The sequence below is a fragment of the Eleutherodactylus coqui genome, chromosome 5 (genome assembly GCF_035609145.1).
Source record: "Eleutherodactylus coqui strain aEleCoq1 chromosome 5, aEleCoq1.hap1, whole genome shotgun sequence".
Lineage (NCBI taxonomy): Eukaryota > Metazoa > Chordata > Amphibia > Anura > Eleutherodactylidae > Eleutherodactylus > Eleutherodactylus coqui.
The window spans coordinates 24,319,085-24,341,157 of NC_089841.1; the positions used below are offsets into that span (position 1 = coordinate 24,319,085).

The following is a 22,073-nucleotide window of genomic DNA, read 5'->3' on the forward strand; positions in this document are numbered from 1 at the left end:
AGATGCCGGCTGGAGGGGACATGCCTGGCGATCGGGCCAGGCCAGGCAAGGTGAGTACAATTTTTTTTTTTTCATGTCAGAACCCCTTTAAGAAAGCTTACGTATCATCCGTATCCACCGTGCCCTGGCCACACTTAACAACCCAAATCTGCCAAGAGACATTGTCCTCAAACTCCATTATGGCGCGATGAGCGACCAGATACCAGCAGCTGCAAAAAATCTGACCGTGCTCCTGGGGCTTCCGAGGTCTGTCCAGATCTATGCGGATATTGCCCCAATCACTCTGGCTAAAAGAAGAAGTCTGAGACCTCTCACTCAAGTTTTACAAAGAGCGAATATCCATTATAGATGGAACTTCCCCTTCACATTGAACGTGAAGATCTTCCAGCAAATATATTATTTCTGAATCCTGGAAGAAGGAAGATGTGCTTTGGTGGAAGAAAGAATTCCCCTCGATTCTCCGAATGTCGTGACACCCAGAGGCCAGCGGCCAATGAGAACCTGGTCAATGACTGTATCTCCATGCCAAGATCGGCCCTCCCAGTGATGTGGAGCTCCATTCAACTACGGGACTATACGGTACTCTTCCATATGTAACACAGCATCACCTGGGGTGGGGAATTACATGGAGGGGGCTGTAATTTTGGACTTTATTCATCTACTAGTCTTTACAAAGCATCTCTCTGACCCCCCAAGAGACATTTCAAGACATTCCTTATCACTGGGGGCCACCCTGGGCGATTAGCTGTTCAAGTGCTATTCTGAAACGTCCCTGGACGTGGTGGGTGTCTCACATATTATGGGGAACGCGCCTGACGTCTGGACCACTCTGCGTTTACAAGCCCAATACATTGTGGCTATGTTTCTGTTAGTTGTAAGTTTTCCCAGCTATGTGTTTTTATCTAAGGTAACATCCACATGTAAGCACTATGTCTATCTCCTCCGATATGTAGGATCTTCTAGACAAGCTCCCTGTGGAAGGGCTGTAATTCCTAGATCAGGGCCTTCTAGGCCTCGAATGGGTAGAAACCATGGAGACTCTCATCCAAGAACTGAGATATAATAATAAACAATCAGCAAAATGGTAGTTATCCTATCTCATAAAGTTAAGGGGTTTAATGTGCCTCTAAAAAGACGCAAAGCTCTGGCCCAATATTTGAAATTTAAACCAGACATTATTTGCCTACAGGAGACTCACTTCTCCTCCTCACCCCCAGTACTCTAAAATATATTTCTCAACAGCCCCTAAGAAACACCAGAGGGTTACTATCCTCATTATAACTTTCTCCTCCTGATCGTCACCCATATGGAAGCTGATCCACAGGGCAGATTCCTTATTCTGCAGGGCTCTCTCTATGATAATAAAGTAACAATAGTTAACTCCTACGCTCCTACCACAAATTCACATAAACTCTTTTCCATGGCAGCCAATAAACTCTGAAACATTCCAGATACTCACATTTATTGGATAGGAGATTTCAATATGGTGCGGTCCCTCTCTATGGATTGTTCTTACTCGGGTCTTGATAGACTAAGTCCAGCTCAGCGAGTCTCATTGAGGGCCGCACTGGTGGATTTGGCAATAGCGGATGTGTGGAGGGAGTATCATGGAGCAAGAAGGAATTACACCTTCTCTCTGCCCAAGCCTTACTCACGCATAGATTAGATCCTCGTATCCCCTTTGATTCTGCCGGCACTGGTTCAGGCCAGAAATATCCCATGTGTCTGGTCAGACCATGATATAGTTATATTGCACTTCCTGGATCAACTTTCACACACTCACACTCTGCAAGATGGAGACTTAATGAACCTCTTTTAAAAAATCCAGTGTCTTATTCCTAAATTAATGACCAACTCAAAACCTACTTAGATACGAATGTCATCCCCAACTCACAACCGGTTTGGGTCTGGTTAGCACATAAAGAATACATGAGGGGACAGATCATTAATATCGCGTCACACATTAAGCTAGAGAGAGCTGGGAACATAGTAAACCTGGAGCGCGGTTGGGCATCCTGGAGCGAGCGAACCAACAGCTCTCCAGCTTAGCCCAGATTAAAGAAATAAGAGATGTTAAGCTTTAGTTGAATCTCCTCTACACATCCCAGGCCGAGAGGGCCCTCCAGTGGACGAAAGCCTGTTACTACTGACTGGCTAATAAACCCGATAAGCTGTTAGCCACAAAGCTTAGGCAAAGAGAGAGACTCACAGTTTACTCTATCCGATCCAACAATGGGAACTACACCTCAAATACCCACACAATTGCACAGACATTTCGAGATTTCTATAGCTCCGTCTATAAATATAAACCACAGAGGCACCCACTAGCATCACAGTCCTTCTTGGACGAGATCTCCCTACCGCAACTAGACCCAAATCAACAATTGATTTAATCCAAACCATTGGGGTGGAGGAGGTAGAAGAAACCATAAAAAAAACCTAAAGCTAGGCAAAGCCCCAAGGCCTGATGGGCTGACTGCCCTCTACTATAAAAAGTTTGCAGAGTCCCTTATCGACCCCCTGGTTCATCTGTACAATGACCTATTATTAGGAAAACATATACCTGAGGAGTTCTTAGATGCTCATATAATAGTAATTCCTAAACCCAATAAGGACCACACCACCCCAAAGAATAACCACCCCATTTCCCTCTAAAACCTGGATTATAAAATTTTACTAGTATTTTTGCCAACTGGATGAATAAATATCTTCCCTCCGTGATCCACAAGGACCATGGTGGGTTTTATACCTGCACGACAAGCCCCTGATAATGTTAGAATAATTCTGAACCTTGTCCACATCGCACAATCCCAAAATTCACCACTGCTTCTTCTAGCACTCGATATAGAATAGGCATTGGATAGCCTGTCATGGGACTATCTATATACTGATTTAGATAGGATAGGTGTGGGAGGTCACCTGAGGCTCGCCTAACACGCATGCTGCATTAGCTGAGGGACAGACCTGCTGGAATTCAGGGAAAACGATAGCGTAGGGTAGAGGTTGTGATTAGGCAGGGATCCTTGCTCCAAGAACCCAACAGTCCTTTCTAGGAGTACAACTCCTCTCATTGTGTGCATCAGCAGTTTGGCTGGCTGGGAGCAGCAGTGCGCACAAAGTATTCTCAAGCATCCCAGTTGTATACTGCATACTGTTACCGGTTTTATCCAGTATACTGCTAGTGGTGTACAGAGAGTAGATAGGAAGTAACAAAACTCCTATCATTTTTTTATTTTTTGGGGGGCTTTAAGCATACGCTATATACCCCTGTGTGCGTCCTGTCAATCCACGCTATCTAACAACAGCATGCTATTACCGTTTACGGTGTATATTTTGGTCTATACGTGTACGAAAAATAACTCGCAGTTTGAGTTGCATTTTGACCAAGTGCATTGTACAATATGATAAAGACTACGGCTAGGGGGCGAGGTCAAGGATGTGAGCGTTCGAATGAGGGTGTGGGCAGAGGCCGAGGTCCCGGGTGGGGTGAAACAGTGCCTGCTGCTGAAGGATTAGTAGAGCGCATCTATGCTTCATTTAACATTTTGCAGGTCCGCGTGGTAGATCATTATTAAAAGCACAACAGTGCGATCAGGTCATGACGTAAATAACGGATAACGCGTCCAGTAATAACACCCAGTTAGTTACATGCAGTCCACTCACGCTAGCCAAGGGACTGGATCTCTAAATCCTCAGGCTGATCCTCCTTCCTCCCAACCTGGTTACTCTGGGAAAAGGAGAGATTCAGAACAGGCATACTCCCAGGAACTGTTCTCGGGTCCCTGCCCTGAGTCGGAAAAGATGGTTCATCAGCCACCTGAGAAGTTTGTCGTGACCGATGCCCAAAATTTGGACCCTTCACAGACTCAGGATGATGAGGGTGGGGACTCCCAAGTAGTGTCTCAAGAGCTATTTGTGGATGATGATGATGAGACACAGTTGTCTGTCAGTGAGGTTGTTGTTAGGGCAGTAAATCTGAGGAAGGAGCAGACTGAGGATTCAGAGGAAGAGCTTGTGGATGATGAAGTGACTGACCCCACCTGAGTTGGAAAGCCTACTGAAGACAGCGCTTCAGAGGGGGAGGCAAGTGCAGCACCAAAACAGGTTGGAAGAGGCAGTGGGGCGGCCAGAGGGAGAAGCAGGGCCACAGCAAGTAATCCCCCAACTGTTCCCCACAACACCTCCTCGTGGCAAGCTCCCGTGCAGAGGGCTAGGTGTTCGAAGGTCTGGAGCTTTTTCAATGAGAGCGCGGACAACCGACGAACAGTGGTGGGCAACCTGTGCTGCACCAAGATCAGCAGGGGAGCCACCACTACCAGCCTGACCACCACCAGCATGCGCAGGCATATAATGGCTAAGCACCCGATGAGGTGGAATGAAGGCCATTCACCGCCTGCGGGTCACACTGTAGGCCTCTTCCACTATGTTACATCCTGCCACAGAGATGCAATCCCCCTCCCAGAACGCAGGCAAGAGCATCTCCCGGCCTGCACCCACCCCTTCACCTCCACGGTCCTCCGCTGCCTCCACTAATGTGTTCCTTCGCAGCGTTCAGCTGTCCATATGTCCATAACCCAAGCATTAGAGCGCAAGCGGAAATATGCGGCCACCCACCCGCATGCACAATCGCTAAATGTGTATATCTACAAACTACTGATCCTGGAGATGCTGCCATATAGGCTGGTAGAAACGGAGGCTTTCCGCAACCTCATGGTGGCGGCCGTCCCTCGCTACTCGGTCCCCAGTTACCAATATTTTTCCCGCTGCGCCGTCCCGGCCCTACACCAGCATTTGTCACGGAATATAAACCGTGTCCTCACCAACGCGGTTACTGGGAAGGACCACTTAACCACCAACACATGGACAAGTGCTGGCGGGCTGAGACATAACATCTCCCTGACGGCACATTGGGTTAACCTGGTGGGGGCTGGGACCGAGTCTGACGATGGGTCCGCTCACGTGCTACCCACACCGAAGATTGCGGGTCCTACCTCGGTCATGGTTTCTCTGGCTTATTTTGCCACCTCCTCCATACCCCCTCTGCTCCTCCTCCTCCACCTCTCCATCTGACCCGTCTTCACCATCTGTGAGCACGTCTCCTTCGGTCGGTAGCTCGAGGCGCTGCAGCACTGCTATGGGGAAGCGTCAACAGGCCGTGCTGAAACTACTCAGCTTGGTGACAAGAGGCACACCTCCCAAGAGCTGTTACAGGGTTTGACCTAGCAGACAGATCTGTGGCTTTTGCCGTTGAACCTCCAACCAGGCATGGTCGTGTGTGATAATGGCCGTAACCTTGTGGTGGCTGTGCAGCTTGGCAGACTAACATATGTGCCATGCCTGGCGCACATGTTCAATCGGGTGATATGAGGGTGGTCTAGCCAGACCACCCGCATATCTGTTTCTCAGCACGTATTGGAGGAGGAGAAGTGGGAAGAGATTGCTGCCCACACTGCAGAGGGTACCCATGCTACTTCCTTCACATCTGTTCAGCGTGTATGGGCTGAAGAGAAGGAGGAGAAGGAGACTGAGAGTCATCCTCCTACTGAAGAAAGCGATGTGTTGCATACTGGACTCACATGGCACACATGGCTGACTCCATGTTAAGCTGCCCACACTGCAGAGTGTACCCATGGGAATTATCACGGATAAGCGTAGCCGCCTGTCAACTGACAGCACCGACAGGTCTACACTCATTAGGATGAACAAAGCCTGGATTTCCCCTGACCTTTCTTCTCCACCAGTGGAAAGCAGCATAATATAAAGTATCTTTAAGCTGGAACTGGAGAACCATGCACCCTCTATTCCTCCAAAAAAGGGAAGAAGTAGCTTGAACTATCCTTTTCTGATTTTCTTCCTCCTCCTGCTAAACCAGCATGTCAGCATGCTCTGTAAAAACTATTTTTTTACGGAGGGCTGCCTACAGGCTCAGTTAGCAAATTAAGCAAGTATGAACTCTATTTTAAAAAAAATTTTCAGGGTTTCACCTGCACTCTGGGTAAACAACTTTTTCAGAGGTACACCTATACTCTTGGTACACAAATTTTTCCGGGGTTCGCCTATACGCTTGGTACACAGATGTTTCAGGGGTTCGCCTATACTCTTGGTAAAGCAATTGTTTCTGGGGTTCGCCTATACTCTTGGTACACAAATGTTTCAGGGGTTCGCCTATACTCTTGGTAAAGCAATTGTTTCAGGGGTTCGCCTATAGTCTTGGTACATGTTTCAGGGGTTCGCCTATAGTCTTGGTCCACATGTTTTAGGGGTTCGACTATAGTCTTGGGACATGTTTCAGGGCTTTGCCTATAGTCTTGGTACACAAATCATTCAGGGGTTCACCTATACTCTTGCTCAACAAATGTTTCAGGGGTTCGCCTATACTCTTGCTCAACAAATGTTTCAGGGGTTTGCCTATACTCTTGGTAAACTAATGTTTCAGGGGTTCACCTATACTCCTGGTAAACAATTACCCTGCACTCTCGCTCCACAGATCTTTCAGGTTCTCACCTGCAATGTTGGTAAAAAAAAAATTCTTTTTAAAATGGGTTGCTTTCTTCATAAACAATGTAGAAGTACTGGCCTCTGAGTCCCCACTATGCTGGCGTTTGTTGTGGCTAATGAAATGCTGCGACGGAGGTGGCATGAGATAGCACTTACAATTATACATTAATTTGTCTGCGATTTGTCAGCTATAGAGCACAACTTTAAAAGGGTCACCCGGCGTACGGAAACGTATCCCAGCGCGGTAACCATCTTTGGCCACTAATTTCTTCACGGTTCATGTTGTCCTTCCCCGGGGCACTGGTTAACAAGCCCCTCGTGGAGATATATAATTTTTTCTATTTGCACCACTTCCTCAACTGGCAGACGCTTGGAGGAGGTGCCCACATCGGACGGCCACCCGCCAGCTACCGCGGGCAGATCGGCAGAGTGGGGACCCAGGGACTCCGTGGCTGTGTCCCAAAGAAAGTCGTCAGAAGGGCGGCTACGGTGCATTGACTCCAGTGTGCGCATCCCCACTCCTTCTTGGCACTTTGAGAAAATAGGTCAAGACCACTAGCTCTCCGCCAGTACTCCTGGACAAAGGCGGGTGGACCTGAACCCCCAGGACGAGAGGAAAGGGCCGCTCCTCTTTCATATGCCGCTCTGTGCAGGGGCGGCGTTGGACCGTCCTACGGCGTCGTGAAGCTCCCGTCGGCGAAGTACGCGAAGGGGTGCACCTTACCCTGTCTGGGATGTGGACAGATGGATGCAGCGCTGGGAAAAATTTTCAGTACGCTGTGGACGCATCCTCGTGCCTGCGTCTTGGTGGGGAGTGGACAGCAATGCCAGAATGTAACACAGGAGAAGAGGCAGTGGTGTCACCCGCAGGCAGTGATTGGCCTTCGTTGCACCTAGTGTGGTGCTTAGCTAAGGTGTGCCAGCATGTGTGCCTTGCTGATTATGGTCTGTCCCAACTAAATTGTTAGGGGGTTGACCGCCAGGCTCTTGCCCACAATTTGGCTTAATAGTGTGACCTGAGAGCCTAAGATGCATCCATACATGCTGCCCCTGCTGTTCCCTATGCTTTTCTGTTTCTATCACTTTCTGATGTTTTCAGGCGATTCGCACAACCTTCCCCATGAGGAGCATGGGTCACCTTCAAAAATGTTCGAGAGTCCCATTGACTTCAATGTGGTTCGTTATTTGAAACGAGCTCTTGAGCATTACGAAAAAGTTTGACTTGAGTAACGAGCACCAGAGCATTTTGGTGCTTGCTCATCTCTAATCATAACACCACATCATAATTCATTCCATACACCTCCTAAATACCATACCAATATCCTACCAAGCATTATTATCACCAGTGCCACACTTTTTACATCCATACTTTCACAAAATTCATTTTTTCTTTCCATTGCCTCACCATCCCATTCTCAGGTCCTGACCTTAGTATCTAACAGTCCCTCTCCGTTCTCCTTTCCCATTATCCAGCACCGTCGTTTGACACATAGCAGCACAATGAAGGCATGCTGCACTCTGTAGCCACAACCTCTTACCGGTGATGCCGGATCCCTCCTCCTCCGGGCCTGCAAGCAGTAAATGCAAAGTGGAGGAGGGGCTGGTGGGGATAGTTTGGGGTTCGGGGGCAGCATGAGCCAAGGCACCTCTCCAGCCCTGCACCGCCGCCGCCTGATACTGTAGCAGTAGGGCTGGTGGAGCAGAGATCTTCTGCAGCCGCATTCTCTTGCTAACGCTTGATACAGCAGCCGTCCGCCATGTAGTCGCTGACTAGCGTCACTGTATGACCGGAATGCTTACATGTCAGCTATTAGTAATTGAGTATTGCTGATCTGTAGGCCTTCTGATTATACACTGACTTTGCTCAACAACTGTGAAGTGAGTGGCTCTACTAATACAACTAGCACAGTTTTCTGTCTGCCCAGCACCTTCCTCCCTCCCAGCTACAATCCTGCTAAATACATCCATTACCTGGTGATGGGAGCGGCTGGCGGGTCTCCATCATAATGACCTTGTACAGATCCTTGTGTCCTTCTAAATACTTCCACTCCTCCATGGAGAAATAGACAGCGGCATCCTGACACCTTATAGGAACCTGACAACACAATATACAGTCATCACCCAGAAGCCTCCAGTGCTGTTACTGTATAATGTCCCAGCATTCCCTGCAGCGTCACCTCTCCAGTCAGCAGCTCAATCATCTTGTTGGTGAGTTCTAGAATCTTCTGTACATTGATCTCCTCATGTATCAGGGGGTGAAGAGAGGGCCTCGTGATTGGGCTCAGGGATCTTCCCCATCCATCACACACAGGGGCCCGATAGTTATCACTAGAGGTCTTCTTCACTACTGCGTAATTCTGTAAATGGGGAGACATTAATAAATATCACAACAGACATTTCCAGAGTCCATCACCTCTCCAGTGACATCATGTTATTACCATAGATAAGAATGATGTAATGTGACATCATCAGAATCTCCCACCTCCCCAGTGACATCATCTGTTATTACCATAGATAAGTATGATATAATGTGACATAATCAGAATCTCTCACCCCCCCAGTAAGCTGGAAGAGTATCTCTAGGGTGAGATTTAATACACTTTTTTCCATCTTGTTTCTGTCCTTCTCCATCTTTGATGAATCAGTCATGTAGGGTCCTAAATGGAAAGAATATGAACCAATGTAAAAAAAAAAAAAAAAATCACAAAAAAGACATTATAACTGTCTTTTGAGATAATAAGAGGAAACATTTAAAAGTGTTTTCTTATTACTTATAATTGCTTCACAACCCCTGTGTTTTTTCTGGTTGCTGCTGACCGGGACATGTGACTGCTGCAGCCAATCACTGGCTATAAAAGGTTTCTGCTGTGGCCAGTGATTGGCTGCAGCAGTCACATGTCCTGGTCAGCAGCAACCAGGAAAGACACAGGGGTTGTGAAGTAACCTGAATGGTCTCCCCCTTCCCTGTCCAACGTACAGCCAAGCGCAGAGCAGTGATAACCTGTCCCCCCCTCGTAGACCCCAGCGGAGAGCTGTCACTCTGAGTAACCCTTGAGTGACTGATCCTAGCCTGCACTGCACTCTTCTCTCCATCCTTCTTATTCCTCTTTCCTCAGTCTGCTGAATCCCGTCTCCATCCCCGGCACACAGGCAATCTGCGACACTGAGACGAGGCTGACCTTATAGACAGAGCATACAAGTCATGGGAGGAGGCCATGCTGTGTAATAATGTGCAGTTATTGGAGCTGAAGCATTACTGGGGAGGGGGTTACCACTGAGAGATGATGTACAAGTGAATGCAGAGTAAGTAGACAGAGGACATCACTGCTACAATAGGTCAGGAATGCAGGTGTCCAGTGTCACAGTGAACTCCCAGTGCACAGAGATGGCAGGAGTGAGCGTACAAGTGTGCAGGAGGATATATACCAGTTTGTGGTCCTCCAGCATCACTGAGGATAAAAACAAGCATTTATTAGAACTTCTGGCTACAAACATAGGACCGCCATCCAAAGAGAAGGTCCATGTGGGCACTTCATCAGTGCCGGAGAACTACATAGGGCTCATTCCGACAGGCGTTCTGTTGTTCCCCTCCCATCACCTTTATTATTGTAGATTATATTACTATTATAATAAAATATTAACCCCCTGACTACCCTACAACACCAAACCCTGACACTACTCTGGAGAAGTTAGTGACATTAGTATAAAACATTTTTTTCCTATTTTCTTTTGTCTGAGGCCGGGGTGTATACTATAGTCAAGTGTGTCTAATAGTCTAAAAATATGGTAAATACCAGAGGCGTAGCTGGGTTTCCTGCACCCAGGGTTAAAGCGTTGTGCAGCCCCACATCTGAATCTTGCTTGCTGAGCCTCTCCCACTAGTAATTAATAATGGATGGTAACTCACTATGTTGCTTACATTTTTCAGTAAGTTACAGCAAATAATAATGCAGGTAAATCACTAAATGTAGCAGTAAAACATAATTTTATTAATATGCCCTATAGAGTAAAATACAAGCACTAAATGAGGGTAATAATACCAAAAAACTGCATAATAGACCCCCCTGGTGCATCCAGTACTACCATGTATAATTGGAGCAGCTGCCCCAAAAAGAGAAAATATAACCCCCTTCCTTCCCCCTGTATTAGTAATAATATAATAGTACAGTATGAAGTACTGCTCATTGAAAGAAAGGGTGGGGGACGGAAAGACAATCAAGCACAAGATCTTCCTATAGGACAATCTTCTCACTCCTGACGCAGCGTCACTTTCTCCCCCCCCCCCCTCCTTCCCGCACCTACCTGTCATCACCCTAGCTCTCTCTCACTGCGCTGGACAGTCCCACTACCCCCACTACACATGCTTCACAATGAAGGCATGCTGCACTCTGTAGATACAACCTAGCAGCTCTTACCGGTGATGCCGGATCCCTCCTCCTCCGGGCCTGAAAGCACTAAATGCAAAGAAAGGGCTGGTGGTGATAGTTTGGGGGTCTAGGACAGCATGGGCCAAGGCACCTCTCCAGCCCTGCACCGCCGTCACCTACTGTAGCAGTCGGGCTGGTGCAGCAGAGATCTTCTGTAGCCACATTCTCTTGCTACCGCTTGATACAGCAGCCGTCCACCGTGTAGTCGCTGACTAGCATCACTGTAGGACCGGGATGCTTACATATCAGCGATTAAATGTGTATTGCTGATATGTAGGCCTACTGATTATACACTGACTTTAATCAACAACTGTGTAGTTAGTGGCTTCACTAATCCAACTAGCACAGTGTCCTGCCTGCCCAGCACCTTCCTCCCTACAAGCACCAGGGGCACATGCCCCACTCCCCCAGCTACAATCCTGCTAAATATATCCATTACCTGGTGATGGGAGCGGCTGGTGGGTCTCCATCATGGCCTCCTTGTACAGATCCTTGTGTCCTTCTAAATACTCCCACTCCTCCATGGAGAAATAGACAGCGACATCCTGACACCTAATAGGAACCTGACAACACAATATACAGTCATTACCCAGAAGCCTCCAGTGCTGTTACTGTATAATGTCCCAGCATTCCCTGCAGCGTCACCTCTCCAGTCAGCAGCTCAAACATCTTGTTGGTGAGTTCTAGAATCTTCTGTACATTGATCTCCTCATGTATCGGGGGGTGAGGTGGGGGAGCCATAATTGGGCTCAGGGATCTTCCCCATCCATCACACACAGGGGCCCGACAGCCATCACTAGAGGTCTTCTTCACTCTTGTGTAATCCTGTAAATGGGGAGACATTAATAAATATCACTACAGACATTTCCAGAGTCCATCACCTCTCCAGTGACATCATCTGTTATTACCATAGATAAGAATGATGTAATGTGACATCATCAGAATCTCTCCCCTCTCCAGTGACATCATCTGTTATTACCATAGATAAGAATGATGTAATCAGGCATCATCAGAATCTCTCACCTCCCCAGTGACATCATCTGTTATTACCATAGATAAGAATGATGTGATGTGACATCATCAGAATCTCTCCCCCCTCTAGTGACATCATCTGTAATTACCACAGATAAGAATGATGTATTGTGACATCATCAGAATCTCTCACCTCCCCAGTAAGCTGGAAGAGTATCTCTAGGGTGAGATTTAATACACTTTCAGCCATCTTGTTTCTGTCCTTCTCCATCTTTGATGAATCAGTCATGTAGGGTCCTAAATGGAAAGAATATAAAACAATGTAAAAAAAAAACATTATAAATTTACTGGTGATAATAAGGGGAAACATTTGTGTTTTTTTCCATTGATTAAAAATGCTTCACAACCCGTGTCCTTCCTGGTTGCTGCTGACCAGGACATGTGACTGCCGCAGCCAATCACTGGCTATAAAAGGTCTCTGCTGTGGGCAGTGATTGGCTGCAGCAGTCACATGTCCTGGTCAGCAGCAACCAGGAAGGACACAGGGGTAATGAAGCAATTCATGGGAAAACACCTTTAAGATGATATTAAAGAGAAGCTGTTTTGTGAGTTTTATGAACTACAGACAACACAAAACCCCGACAGGGTTCTCCTCACCCGGATCAATTGGACTGATAGCCGACCCAGGCAGGGAGAAGTCGGCAGCGACCGCCCCACTGACTCTTCTCCAAGTTCAGAGCTGCTTTTTACTGTGTTTTTTCTGAAGCGCTGCAGTGTTTTAGAGCACAATATAGATGTCTGCAATGTACATGCGAGTTTTCTTGTCTATTTCTGCAATTGAAAAAAAAAATTCTGAAAAAACATCTGTATAAAAAAGCCACCAAAATAACTTGTAAAGAAACATATGAAGTTTATGGCTTAGGGAAGGACTTGGGGAATTTAGATAACTGTAAACGTAACTAGAGCAACAAGTGTCAGGCAGCTGCTGTCAAGGCAAATAGGATAATGGGGTGCATCAAAATAGGTCTACGGACACATGAGGAGAGGATTGTTCTTCTTTACAAGTCGCTCAAGCTCTGACAGGTCCTTCTTGAGTCAATACTATAGACTATATTCACACATGGAATATAGTCTATAGTATTGACTCAAGAAGGACATGACAGAGCATGAGCGGGTTCAACAACGGGCAAGTAAAGTAATAATTGGGGGGGGGGGGGGCAGTGACTGATGTTGGAGGATGCTTAGCTCTTCTCTGCCAGACCTAACAGCATGTAATCAGCACTACAGGCAGTGGAAACCTGGGATTCACACAACAGGACCTGCCTAACATCTCCTGACATCGCTGGCACCAGTTGTGATGGTCAGAGGTAAGAAGAAGAGCCCTCTGAAGCTCACAAAGTTCTTCCCTGCCAGCAGGGAAATCCAACATGGCGCCGGCAGACAGAGAGCAGACAGGGAAACAGCCTCCTCTAGTAAACTCCACAGAATTGTAGGCTGTGAGGGATTCCCCTCTGCTGGAGGATTCCCTCCCTGCGCTGCCATCATCATCCAGCAGTCCAGCCTCTGCAGCAGCTCTCTCAGAGCCTGTAATGGGCGCTGCTGAGCAGGAAAAGGCTGAGGGGAGCGCTGAGAGGAAATCTCAGCGTTAACCCCTTCACTGCCTGCCACTCCATACTCTGCAGAGAATTACAGTGAAACCCCTTCTAACACAACCCCAGTAAAACATAAGACCTATTACAGGTACCAGATACGATCGCATTACAGACCGGGCGCACAGGCTTCTGAGCCTTAATCACTGCCCAGGTCCACAACAAGGGAGGTCATCACACGTATCCATGTTCATCACATTAAAGAGTAAATAACGTCTGTCGCCAGGTGATCCCCTACAGTCCCCGATCGCTTTCACAATATTTTACTGTTTGCTGACCTCTGCACCCACTTTTCTACGTCGGAGGGCATTCAGACCTTTTTCTGTAAAACTTATTATCAATAAAAACTGTGCTAAAATTATGCACAAACAAGAAGCGCTTGAGCTCTGCAGGAATCGGGACCTTACACCACATAATAATATGGTTGTGTAACAAAGCTCTCTGGCCTTCTATGGACACATCCACCACCAAACCCCAATCTGCCCTTGTATTTTATATTTGGTCTTTGCAACACCCGATGGTTGGAGTAGTCCCGGTGTAGTTGGCTGTTGGTCGGCGACACTGGTGAAACGCACCACGAAACAGGACAAAGCGCAGAGTCTATATATGGACCTTATGTCGGAGAAGGCGGTATATAATCAAAATCCGGGTTACAAGTCTAAGGATCAAGGCAGGCAAGTCCTGCAAACAGGTTCAAGGGTCGGTACACAGTAGCTCAAGATCGGAATAGCTAGCTGAGAACAGGAAACAAACACCACTGATTTTCTGGCAAGGAGCAAGTTTCCCAGCTCAGGTTAAATAGCCCTGCAGCTTGGCTGAGAGCATGGAGAAGGGTTAACTCAGGCAATACTGGTGGAAAGCACACAGCACTGCAGAGGAGTAACTTCAGCAGTGCTGATAGAAAGTAAAAGAGCAGTTCATGCAGAAGAGACAGTGTGATGCCCGCATCTGCCCGCAACAGCAGGGGGGGGTGGGGGGGGGGCGGCAGACCCAGGCAGACCCCTTCTCCTCCTGCCAGTTCTTAGTAAAAAATTTTGTAGAAGGGGAGCACTGATATTTTCTAAAGGCTCCCAAGAACCGTGTCTCTTCCAGTCCACCAAAAAATAGGTCTTGTTCCTGATCTACTACATATCTAGAATATTCTTGAACTCGCAAACGTTTTTTGGAGTTAACTTGGGCCACAGCAGATTTGGACTTTTTAGAACATTTATTGAGAACCAGGAGGTTTGAAAAGTGAGACATGGAAGGAATTAGGTATCCGCAGGGAGCCGTAACTTGTAGCATATAGGGTTCACCTTTTTGGATATCTCGAATGGGCCCAAAAATCGAGGTGCTAATTTATAAAGTATGGAGGAAGGCCATACTTTATCACTGGAAACCAACTGCGGAGGGGATCAAAGCTTGCAATCGGTGAACTTCTACATCTGGTTGGTTGCTCTTTCTAGTTTAGTCTTGTCTTCTGACAGATTCTGGGAAAATTCTCCAGTGATGAAACTGCTGCCGCAACTTCAGATGTGGAAGAAGTAGGCAGAGGAATCCTGGGTTGATAACCATACACTATGAGAAAGGGAGATTTATTAGTGGACTCACTGGCATGATGGTTATGGGAAAACTCGTCCCAGTTAAACAGGCTGGACCAATCGGCATGATGTACATTGGTAACGTGACGGAGGTAATTGGTCAGGATCTGGTTGGTATGTTTAACCTGCCCATTAGACTGTGGATGGTAAGGAGAAGTCCAGGGATGCATCCATAAGCTTACAAAGAGCCCTCCAACATCTTGAAGTAAACTGGACCTTCCTATCAGACACCATGTGCAGAAGAAAACCATGTAGCCAAAAGATGTGGTCAATGAACTTTCAGAGGGATGAAGTAAGCCAGCTTGGAAAAACGATTGAAGACCACCCAGATGATTGTGCACTCATTGGATGAGGGCAAATCCGTAATAAATTCTGTGGCTATGTGCTGCCATGGGATCTCTGGAATGGGTAGAGGGCAAAGGAGACCAGCAGGTTTTTGTTTTGAGGACTTGTTTTGAAACAAAAGATCTGGATATCCTTCACCATAGCTAACCAACGGTAATGACGACAAATTACCTCCATATTTTTAAGTTGAACTGGGTGTCCACCTACCTTAGAACAGTGTCCCCAGGATAAAACTAGTTTTCTTTTAGGTACATATGTCTTTCCAGGAGGAATATTCTTTATTTGAACAGGAGCCACGGTTACTAAACTGGCAGGGTCTACGATGTATTGTGGCTTCTCCTTAAGATCACTGGAATCTAAGGATCTTAACGGTGTGTCCGCTTTGACATTCCTATTGGTGGGCTGGAATTGCAAAATAAAATCAAATCGAGCAAAGAATAAGGACCACCAGGCTTGTTGAGGGTTGAGTTGCTGTGCGGTGGGTAATTGCTAGAGTACTACACGGAATTGTCTACAGTGTGAGTGGATATCTGGTGAGAAGATCAGAATATCATCGAGGTACACGACAACACACTCATAGAAAAGGTCCCTGAAGGCGTCATTCACAAACTTCTAAAATATGGGTGGGGCATTAACCAGACAGAAAGGCATAACCAAATACTCAATAATGTCCAATCCAAGGGTTTTCCACTCGTCACCCTGTTTTGCCAACTGGAAAACCACAAGTTTGGATAAGGCTTTAAAGAAGTGGGTTTTGGATAACTAAGCCTACACCAAACAGGTTTAAAGTCCACATGAGTATTCATAGCATTTCACATTTAAGATACAAAATGGATGGATAAAAAAAATCATAAATATCCATTTATATAGGCTTCCATTACAAGAAGATATGAAATGGAGGGCTGCAAATAGGCAACTATATTTGCACCACACACCCTCACGAATGTGGAGGAGATTAAAAGTTCCACGTACATCATGATTCGTAAAGATACGAGCTCAGTGCAAGCAAACAGTTCATGGATTAAGGGTCACGGATATTTTTGGCAATAGCATTCAAGCCCCGATATTCTATGCAAGGCCGGAGTGACCCATCCTTCTTTCTAACAAAGTAGAATATGCTCCAGCAGGAGAGAAGACTTGTAGATGAATCTCATGGCGAGATTATCTGATATATTTTGCAGTAGGTTGGAACTCAGAAAGGGACAGAGGCTATACCCTCCCTCAAGGATATGCAGAACCTGGCACCAGATCAATAGGACAGTCATGGGAACAATGTGGTGGCAGACATTCTGCCTCTTTCTTCTCGAACACATCAGTAAAACCGTACTAAGCTGTTGCTGGCCCTGGAGGTTCTGGGGTATCGGAGAGCAACAAACAGACTATACTTGAAACAGACACATAGAATGGCAGGATAACCCCAACATAACACTTCCTTAGACATTCAATCCAAGCTGGGATTATGCTGACAAAGCCAAGGAAGACCCAACAGCAGGGAACTGATAGACCTCAAAAGGACCGGCAAGGAAATCTTCTACACTCCACAAGATGTATAGCAGGATCGATTTTATGCTGGTGAATGGGGGTCTTAATAGTAGGGTCATGTCTACCACTATAGGCAGCATGGTGTAGTCTGACCACGCACCCATAACTATGTTCATTCAGGAACAATTCAACCACCCAACTATTAAAGTTTGGAGTCTTTACAACTATATTCTAAAACACCCAAAGTATGCCCCCAATTCACTAAAAATATTATCAGAATATTTTTAACTCAACTAATCTACTCTATGGTGCACCCAAAAGGCATTTATGGGATATCATTTCCTAAAACTGGCCTCATGTGACAAAAAAACAGAGAAATGCCTTACTATTATCACTACGATCTAGACTGCACAGACTTGATGAGTTTTCTTAATCACCAGAACGAACTAAAGAAATATCCACTGAAACCAACAGCTCCAAGAATTGTGTCCTTATGAACACAGCCTGGCCTTTAGAATACTGAAAATAACCTACGACAAGTAAAGGCCCGTTCAACCTGATCTCGTATTCTATTTATTAATGACCCCCAGGACAAGGCTTTTGACCTTCAAGGAATTGTGAATACATGGGCAGGCAATAATAAACCATTGTATAACCTAACTAACAATGATTTCACAAGCCAACCTACACAAAACTATATAACCAGTTTTCTGAGCAGGATGAAGCCTCCTTCTCTGACCCCGGAGGTATTGGGCACCATCACAACCATTTAGTATGACTGAAGTACTCAACATCATTAATTTCCTACAAATGAGCAAATCCCCGGGACCAGACAGTCTTATGGGGAATTATTACAAGGCCCACAAAATCACCCTAGCCTTATATCTGGCCAAGGTGTTCAATGAAACAATGACAAAAGGTGAAGTCCCTCCAGAGATGCTGAAGGCACTTATTACCACCTTGCCTCTGGCTGGTAAAAGCCCCGATCCCTCCGCTTCTGTTACACCAAAATCCCTGTTAAATACAGATATAAAAATTATATGTGAAATATTAACCAACAGACTCTCTGGGGTTCCACCAAATGTTGATAAGGACCAAGTGGGATTTATTCAGGGACAGCAGACAGTAGATGGTACAACGCTACATCAGTTATTGTGGTGGTGTGGGCTCGGGGTATGCCTTCTTTGTTTCCAGCTTTGGATGTGGAGAAGGCATTTAACCGCGTTTGTTGAGATATCAACATATTTGGTGCTTGTGCGAACCTCTCCAAAACCTCTGGGACCAAATCCAACCTGCACGGTGCTCCATGTCACACATTACAGAACAGTGGGGACCAGCGGTGGCAGAGAAGACGACTCCTCAGAGGATGTTCTTATAATCTTCCGTAGCAAAAAAATGGAAAAGTACTAGTATACCACTGAAATATCCAGGTGGTTCATCACATCTGCTTAATGGGGCATATAATTGCATCCAGACTAGGCAGGTGGAAAGGTTCAAGGACAAGCGGGCCGAGTGGTTCAAATTCTCAGGAAATACTTGTTGAATACCCTGAAGGACGGCAGTCATTAGGTTTTTGAAATATGTGAGGCATGAGGCGGTCCTTGGTTTAACACTGGGCAACTAAAAGGGGTTAAAGAGAACCTATACCCCTCGCCTCATGCATATGTGAGACACGAGTTCAAAGCATCACATTGTGGGCCGAGACCATGATTTATTTCTCTAAATATTTTGTTGTTTCCTTTTATCCTACTTATTGGCTATTACTCCGTGTTCAGAGCTTCACATTCTTTCATCTTCCTCCTATATTGTACAACTATTGCTATAAATGGCCTGTGAAATGTTATGTACCTAAAATAGCTGGCAAAACGATAAAAATGTGGAATTAAAGTAATAAATGAAATGGGCGGACTATAATACCCAGAGAGAGAGTGACCGGTGGCATCAGATAGTGGTGACGGTAGTGACAGAATAGTGACCGGTGACATCAGATAGTGGTGACGGTAGTGACAGAATAGTGACCGGTGACATCACATAGTGGTGACAGTAGTGACAGAATAGTGACCGGTAACATCAGATAGTGGTGACAGTAGTGACAGAATAGTGACCGGTGACATCAGATAGTGGTGACAGTAGTGAGCGGTGACATCAGATAGTGGTGACAGTAGTGACAGAATAGTGACAGGTGACATCAGATAGTGGTGACAGTAGTGACAGAATAGTGACAGGTGACATCAGATAGTGGTGACAGTTGTGACAGAATAGTGACAGGTGACATCAGATAGTGGCGACGGTAGTGACAGAATAGTGACCGGTGACATCAGTTAGTGGTGACGGTAGTGACAGAATAGTGACCGGTGACATCAGATAGTGGTGACAGTAGTGACATAATAGTGACCGGTGACATCAGTTAGTGGTGACGGTAGTGACAGAATAGTGACAGCTGACATCAGATAGTGGTGACGGTAGTGACAGAATAGTGACCGGTGACATCAGATAGTGGTGACAGTAGTGACCGAATAGTGACCGGTGACATCAGATAGTGGTGACAGGGAGGGGGCGTGGCTTGGCACTCAGAGGGAGAAGTTGCTGAACTCCATTGCTCCTGCTACCAGCCAGAAAAAACAAAGTTTCCCTTCCTCTCCTGACTCCTAGAGGCTTCTTATCGGGTCCCCATAACCCTCTACAACCCAGGGGAGCTCAGAGCTGCGTCTTCTGCTGAGCTGTGGCTCTGATTTACAGCCTACCGCGGCACAGTGCATCCCTGGGGCCTCCGGCCTGAAGTTACACGCCTCCCCCACTGCCAGACAGGGCTCCAAGCCTTCCCCATACCAGCTTGTAGAAGGTGCTGCTCCGGAGTTGAGGGGATTCCCTGCCACATTCCCTGATTCCTCCGGCACTGACAATCAGTGAAGTGGAAACTTCCTCTCACATCTCCCTTATCCTGCGCTGAGCCGTCCGTGCAGAGAGCAGGGCTCGGTGTAAACACTCACCCATCCCCCCTGCATCTGGGACACTGATAAGGGCTCTGCAGCCCAGGGACTGCTATAGTGGGGAGGCTGAGCTCTCCAGCCACAGAGGACACTGACAGGGCTGAAGATACAGGGAGAGCTGCTGCTGTATCACAGACTAGAGATGAGCGAGCACCAAAATGCTCGGGTGCTCGTTACTCGAGTCGAACTTTCCGCGATGCTCGAGGGTTCGTTTCGAGTAACGAACCCCATTGAAGTCAATGGGCGACCCGAGCATTTTTGTATATCGCCGATGCTCGCTAAGGTTTTCATTTGTGAAAATCTGTGAAATTCAAGAAAGTGATGGGAACGACACAGAAACGGATAGGGCAGGCGAGGGGCTACATGTTGGGCTGCATCTCAAGTTCCCAGGTCCCACTATTAAGCCACAATAGCGGCAAGAGTGCCCCCCCCTCCCAACAATTTTTACTTCTGAAAAACCCTCATTAGCAATGCACACCTTAGCTAAGCACCATACTACCTCCAACAAAGCACAATCACTGCCTGCATGACACTCCGCTGCCTCTTCTCCTGGGTTACATGCTGCCCAACCCCCCCCCCCCCCCCGCACGACCCAGTGTCCACAGCGCACACCAAAGTGTCCCTGCGCAACCTTCAGCTGCCCTCATGCCACACGCTGGGCACATAGCCACACCACCCTCATGTCTATTTATAAGTGCGTCTGCCATGAGGAGGAACCAGAGGCACACACTGCAGAGGGTTGGCAGGGCCAGGCAGCGACCCTCTTTAAAAGGGGCGGGGCGATAGCCCACAATGCTGTACAGAAGCAATGAGAAATCCAATCCTGTGCCACCTCCATCAGCAGCTGCACACGTGGGCATAGCAATGGGGAACCCATGTGCCACACACTATTCATTCTGTCAAGGTGTCGCATAGCTCAATCCACACTGCAAGGGTCAGTCAGTGCCTTTGTGCCAGACAGGTCAAACACCGCGATGGGAACTAAGTTTGCACCAACAGCATAAGGGGGTCCTAGGAAGCCCAACACATGAACAAAAAATTGATCTGAGCGGCCAAACATGGCAGACTTGCACCGCGCCCACGACATAGGCCTCGTCCCACAGCTTCAGCAATCCTAGGCAGGAAGCTGACTTTCACTGCACCCAGGACATAGGCCTCTGCACAAACCCTCAGCAATCGCGGGCCTACAATGGACTCCTATGCTAGCATAGCTGTGCACGTCTCATTAGCGCTGTATTGCTCCTGTAGTTTGTCCCAATGCACTGCCCTGGATAGTAGAGCTAACGTCAGATGAAATACAGGTGGGCTTCGGCCCACACTGCATGCCCCAGTCAGACCGGGATTTTTTATAAATAGTCACAGGCAGGTACGACTCCGCAATGGGAATTCCGTGTGCACCCACAGCATGGGTGGCTCCCTGGAACCCACCGGCTGTACATAAATGTATCCCATTGCAGTGCCCTGGACAGCAGAGGTAACGTCCAATTAAATGCAGGTGGGCTTCGGCCCACATTGCATTCCCCAGTCAGACCGGGGTTTTTAATACATAGACACAGGCAGGTACAACTCACTAATGTGAAGTCCGTGTGGACTGACAGCATGGGTGGCTCCCTGGAACCCACCGGCGATACATAAATAAATCCAATTGCAGTGCCCAGCACAGCTGAGGTAACGTCAGGTTTAATGCAGGTGGGCTTCGGCCCACACTGCATGCCCCAGTCAGACTGGGGTTCTTTATAAGTAGACACATGCAGTTACAACTCCGTGTGGACCAACAGCATAGGTGGGTCCCAGGAAGCCACCGGCGGTACATACATAAATCCCATTGCATTGCCCAGCACAGCTAAGGTAACGTCCGATTAAATGCAGGTGGGCTTCGGCCCACACTGCATGCCCCAGTCTGACCAGGGTTTTTAATACATAGACACTGGCAGGTACAAATCCGTAATGTGAAGTCCCTGTGGACCCACAGCATGGGTGGCTCCCTGGAACCCATCGGCGGTACATAAATAAATCCCATTGCAGTGCCCTGCTCAGCAGAGCTAACGTCACATACAATACAGGTGGGCTTCGGCCCACAGTGCATGCCCCAGTCAGACTGGTAATATGTACCTTAACAGTAACCGCGTT

At 47.2% G+C, this 22,073-nt stretch overlaps 1 protein-coding gene across 1 annotated transcript in view; it reads right to left on the minus strand.

Moving 5' to 3' along the window:
- LOC136627320 (zinc finger protein 850-like) overlaps positions 1–19,972 on the minus strand; it is a 580,493-nt gene extending 560,521 nt beyond the window's left edge. The window contains exons 1-7 of the mRNA XM_066602322.1: positions 19,783–19,972; positions 12,091–12,194; positions 11,571–11,750; positions 11,365–11,488; positions 9,052–9,155; positions 8,676–8,855; positions 8,470–8,593 (exon numbers count right to left, since the gene is read on the minus strand). Of these exons, the coding sequence (XP_066458419.1) occupies positions 8,470–8,593; positions 8,676–8,855; positions 9,052–9,155; positions 11,365–11,488; positions 11,571–11,750; positions 12,091–12,194; positions 19,783–19,831 (865 nt within the window). The 5' untranslated portion in view covers positions 19,832–19,972. The remainder of the gene's footprint in view (positions 1–8,469; positions 8,594–8,675; positions 8,856–9,051; positions 9,156–11,364; positions 11,489–11,570; positions 11,751–12,090; positions 12,195–19,782) is intronic.
- Positions 19,973–22,073: the final 2,101 nt, after the last annotated feature.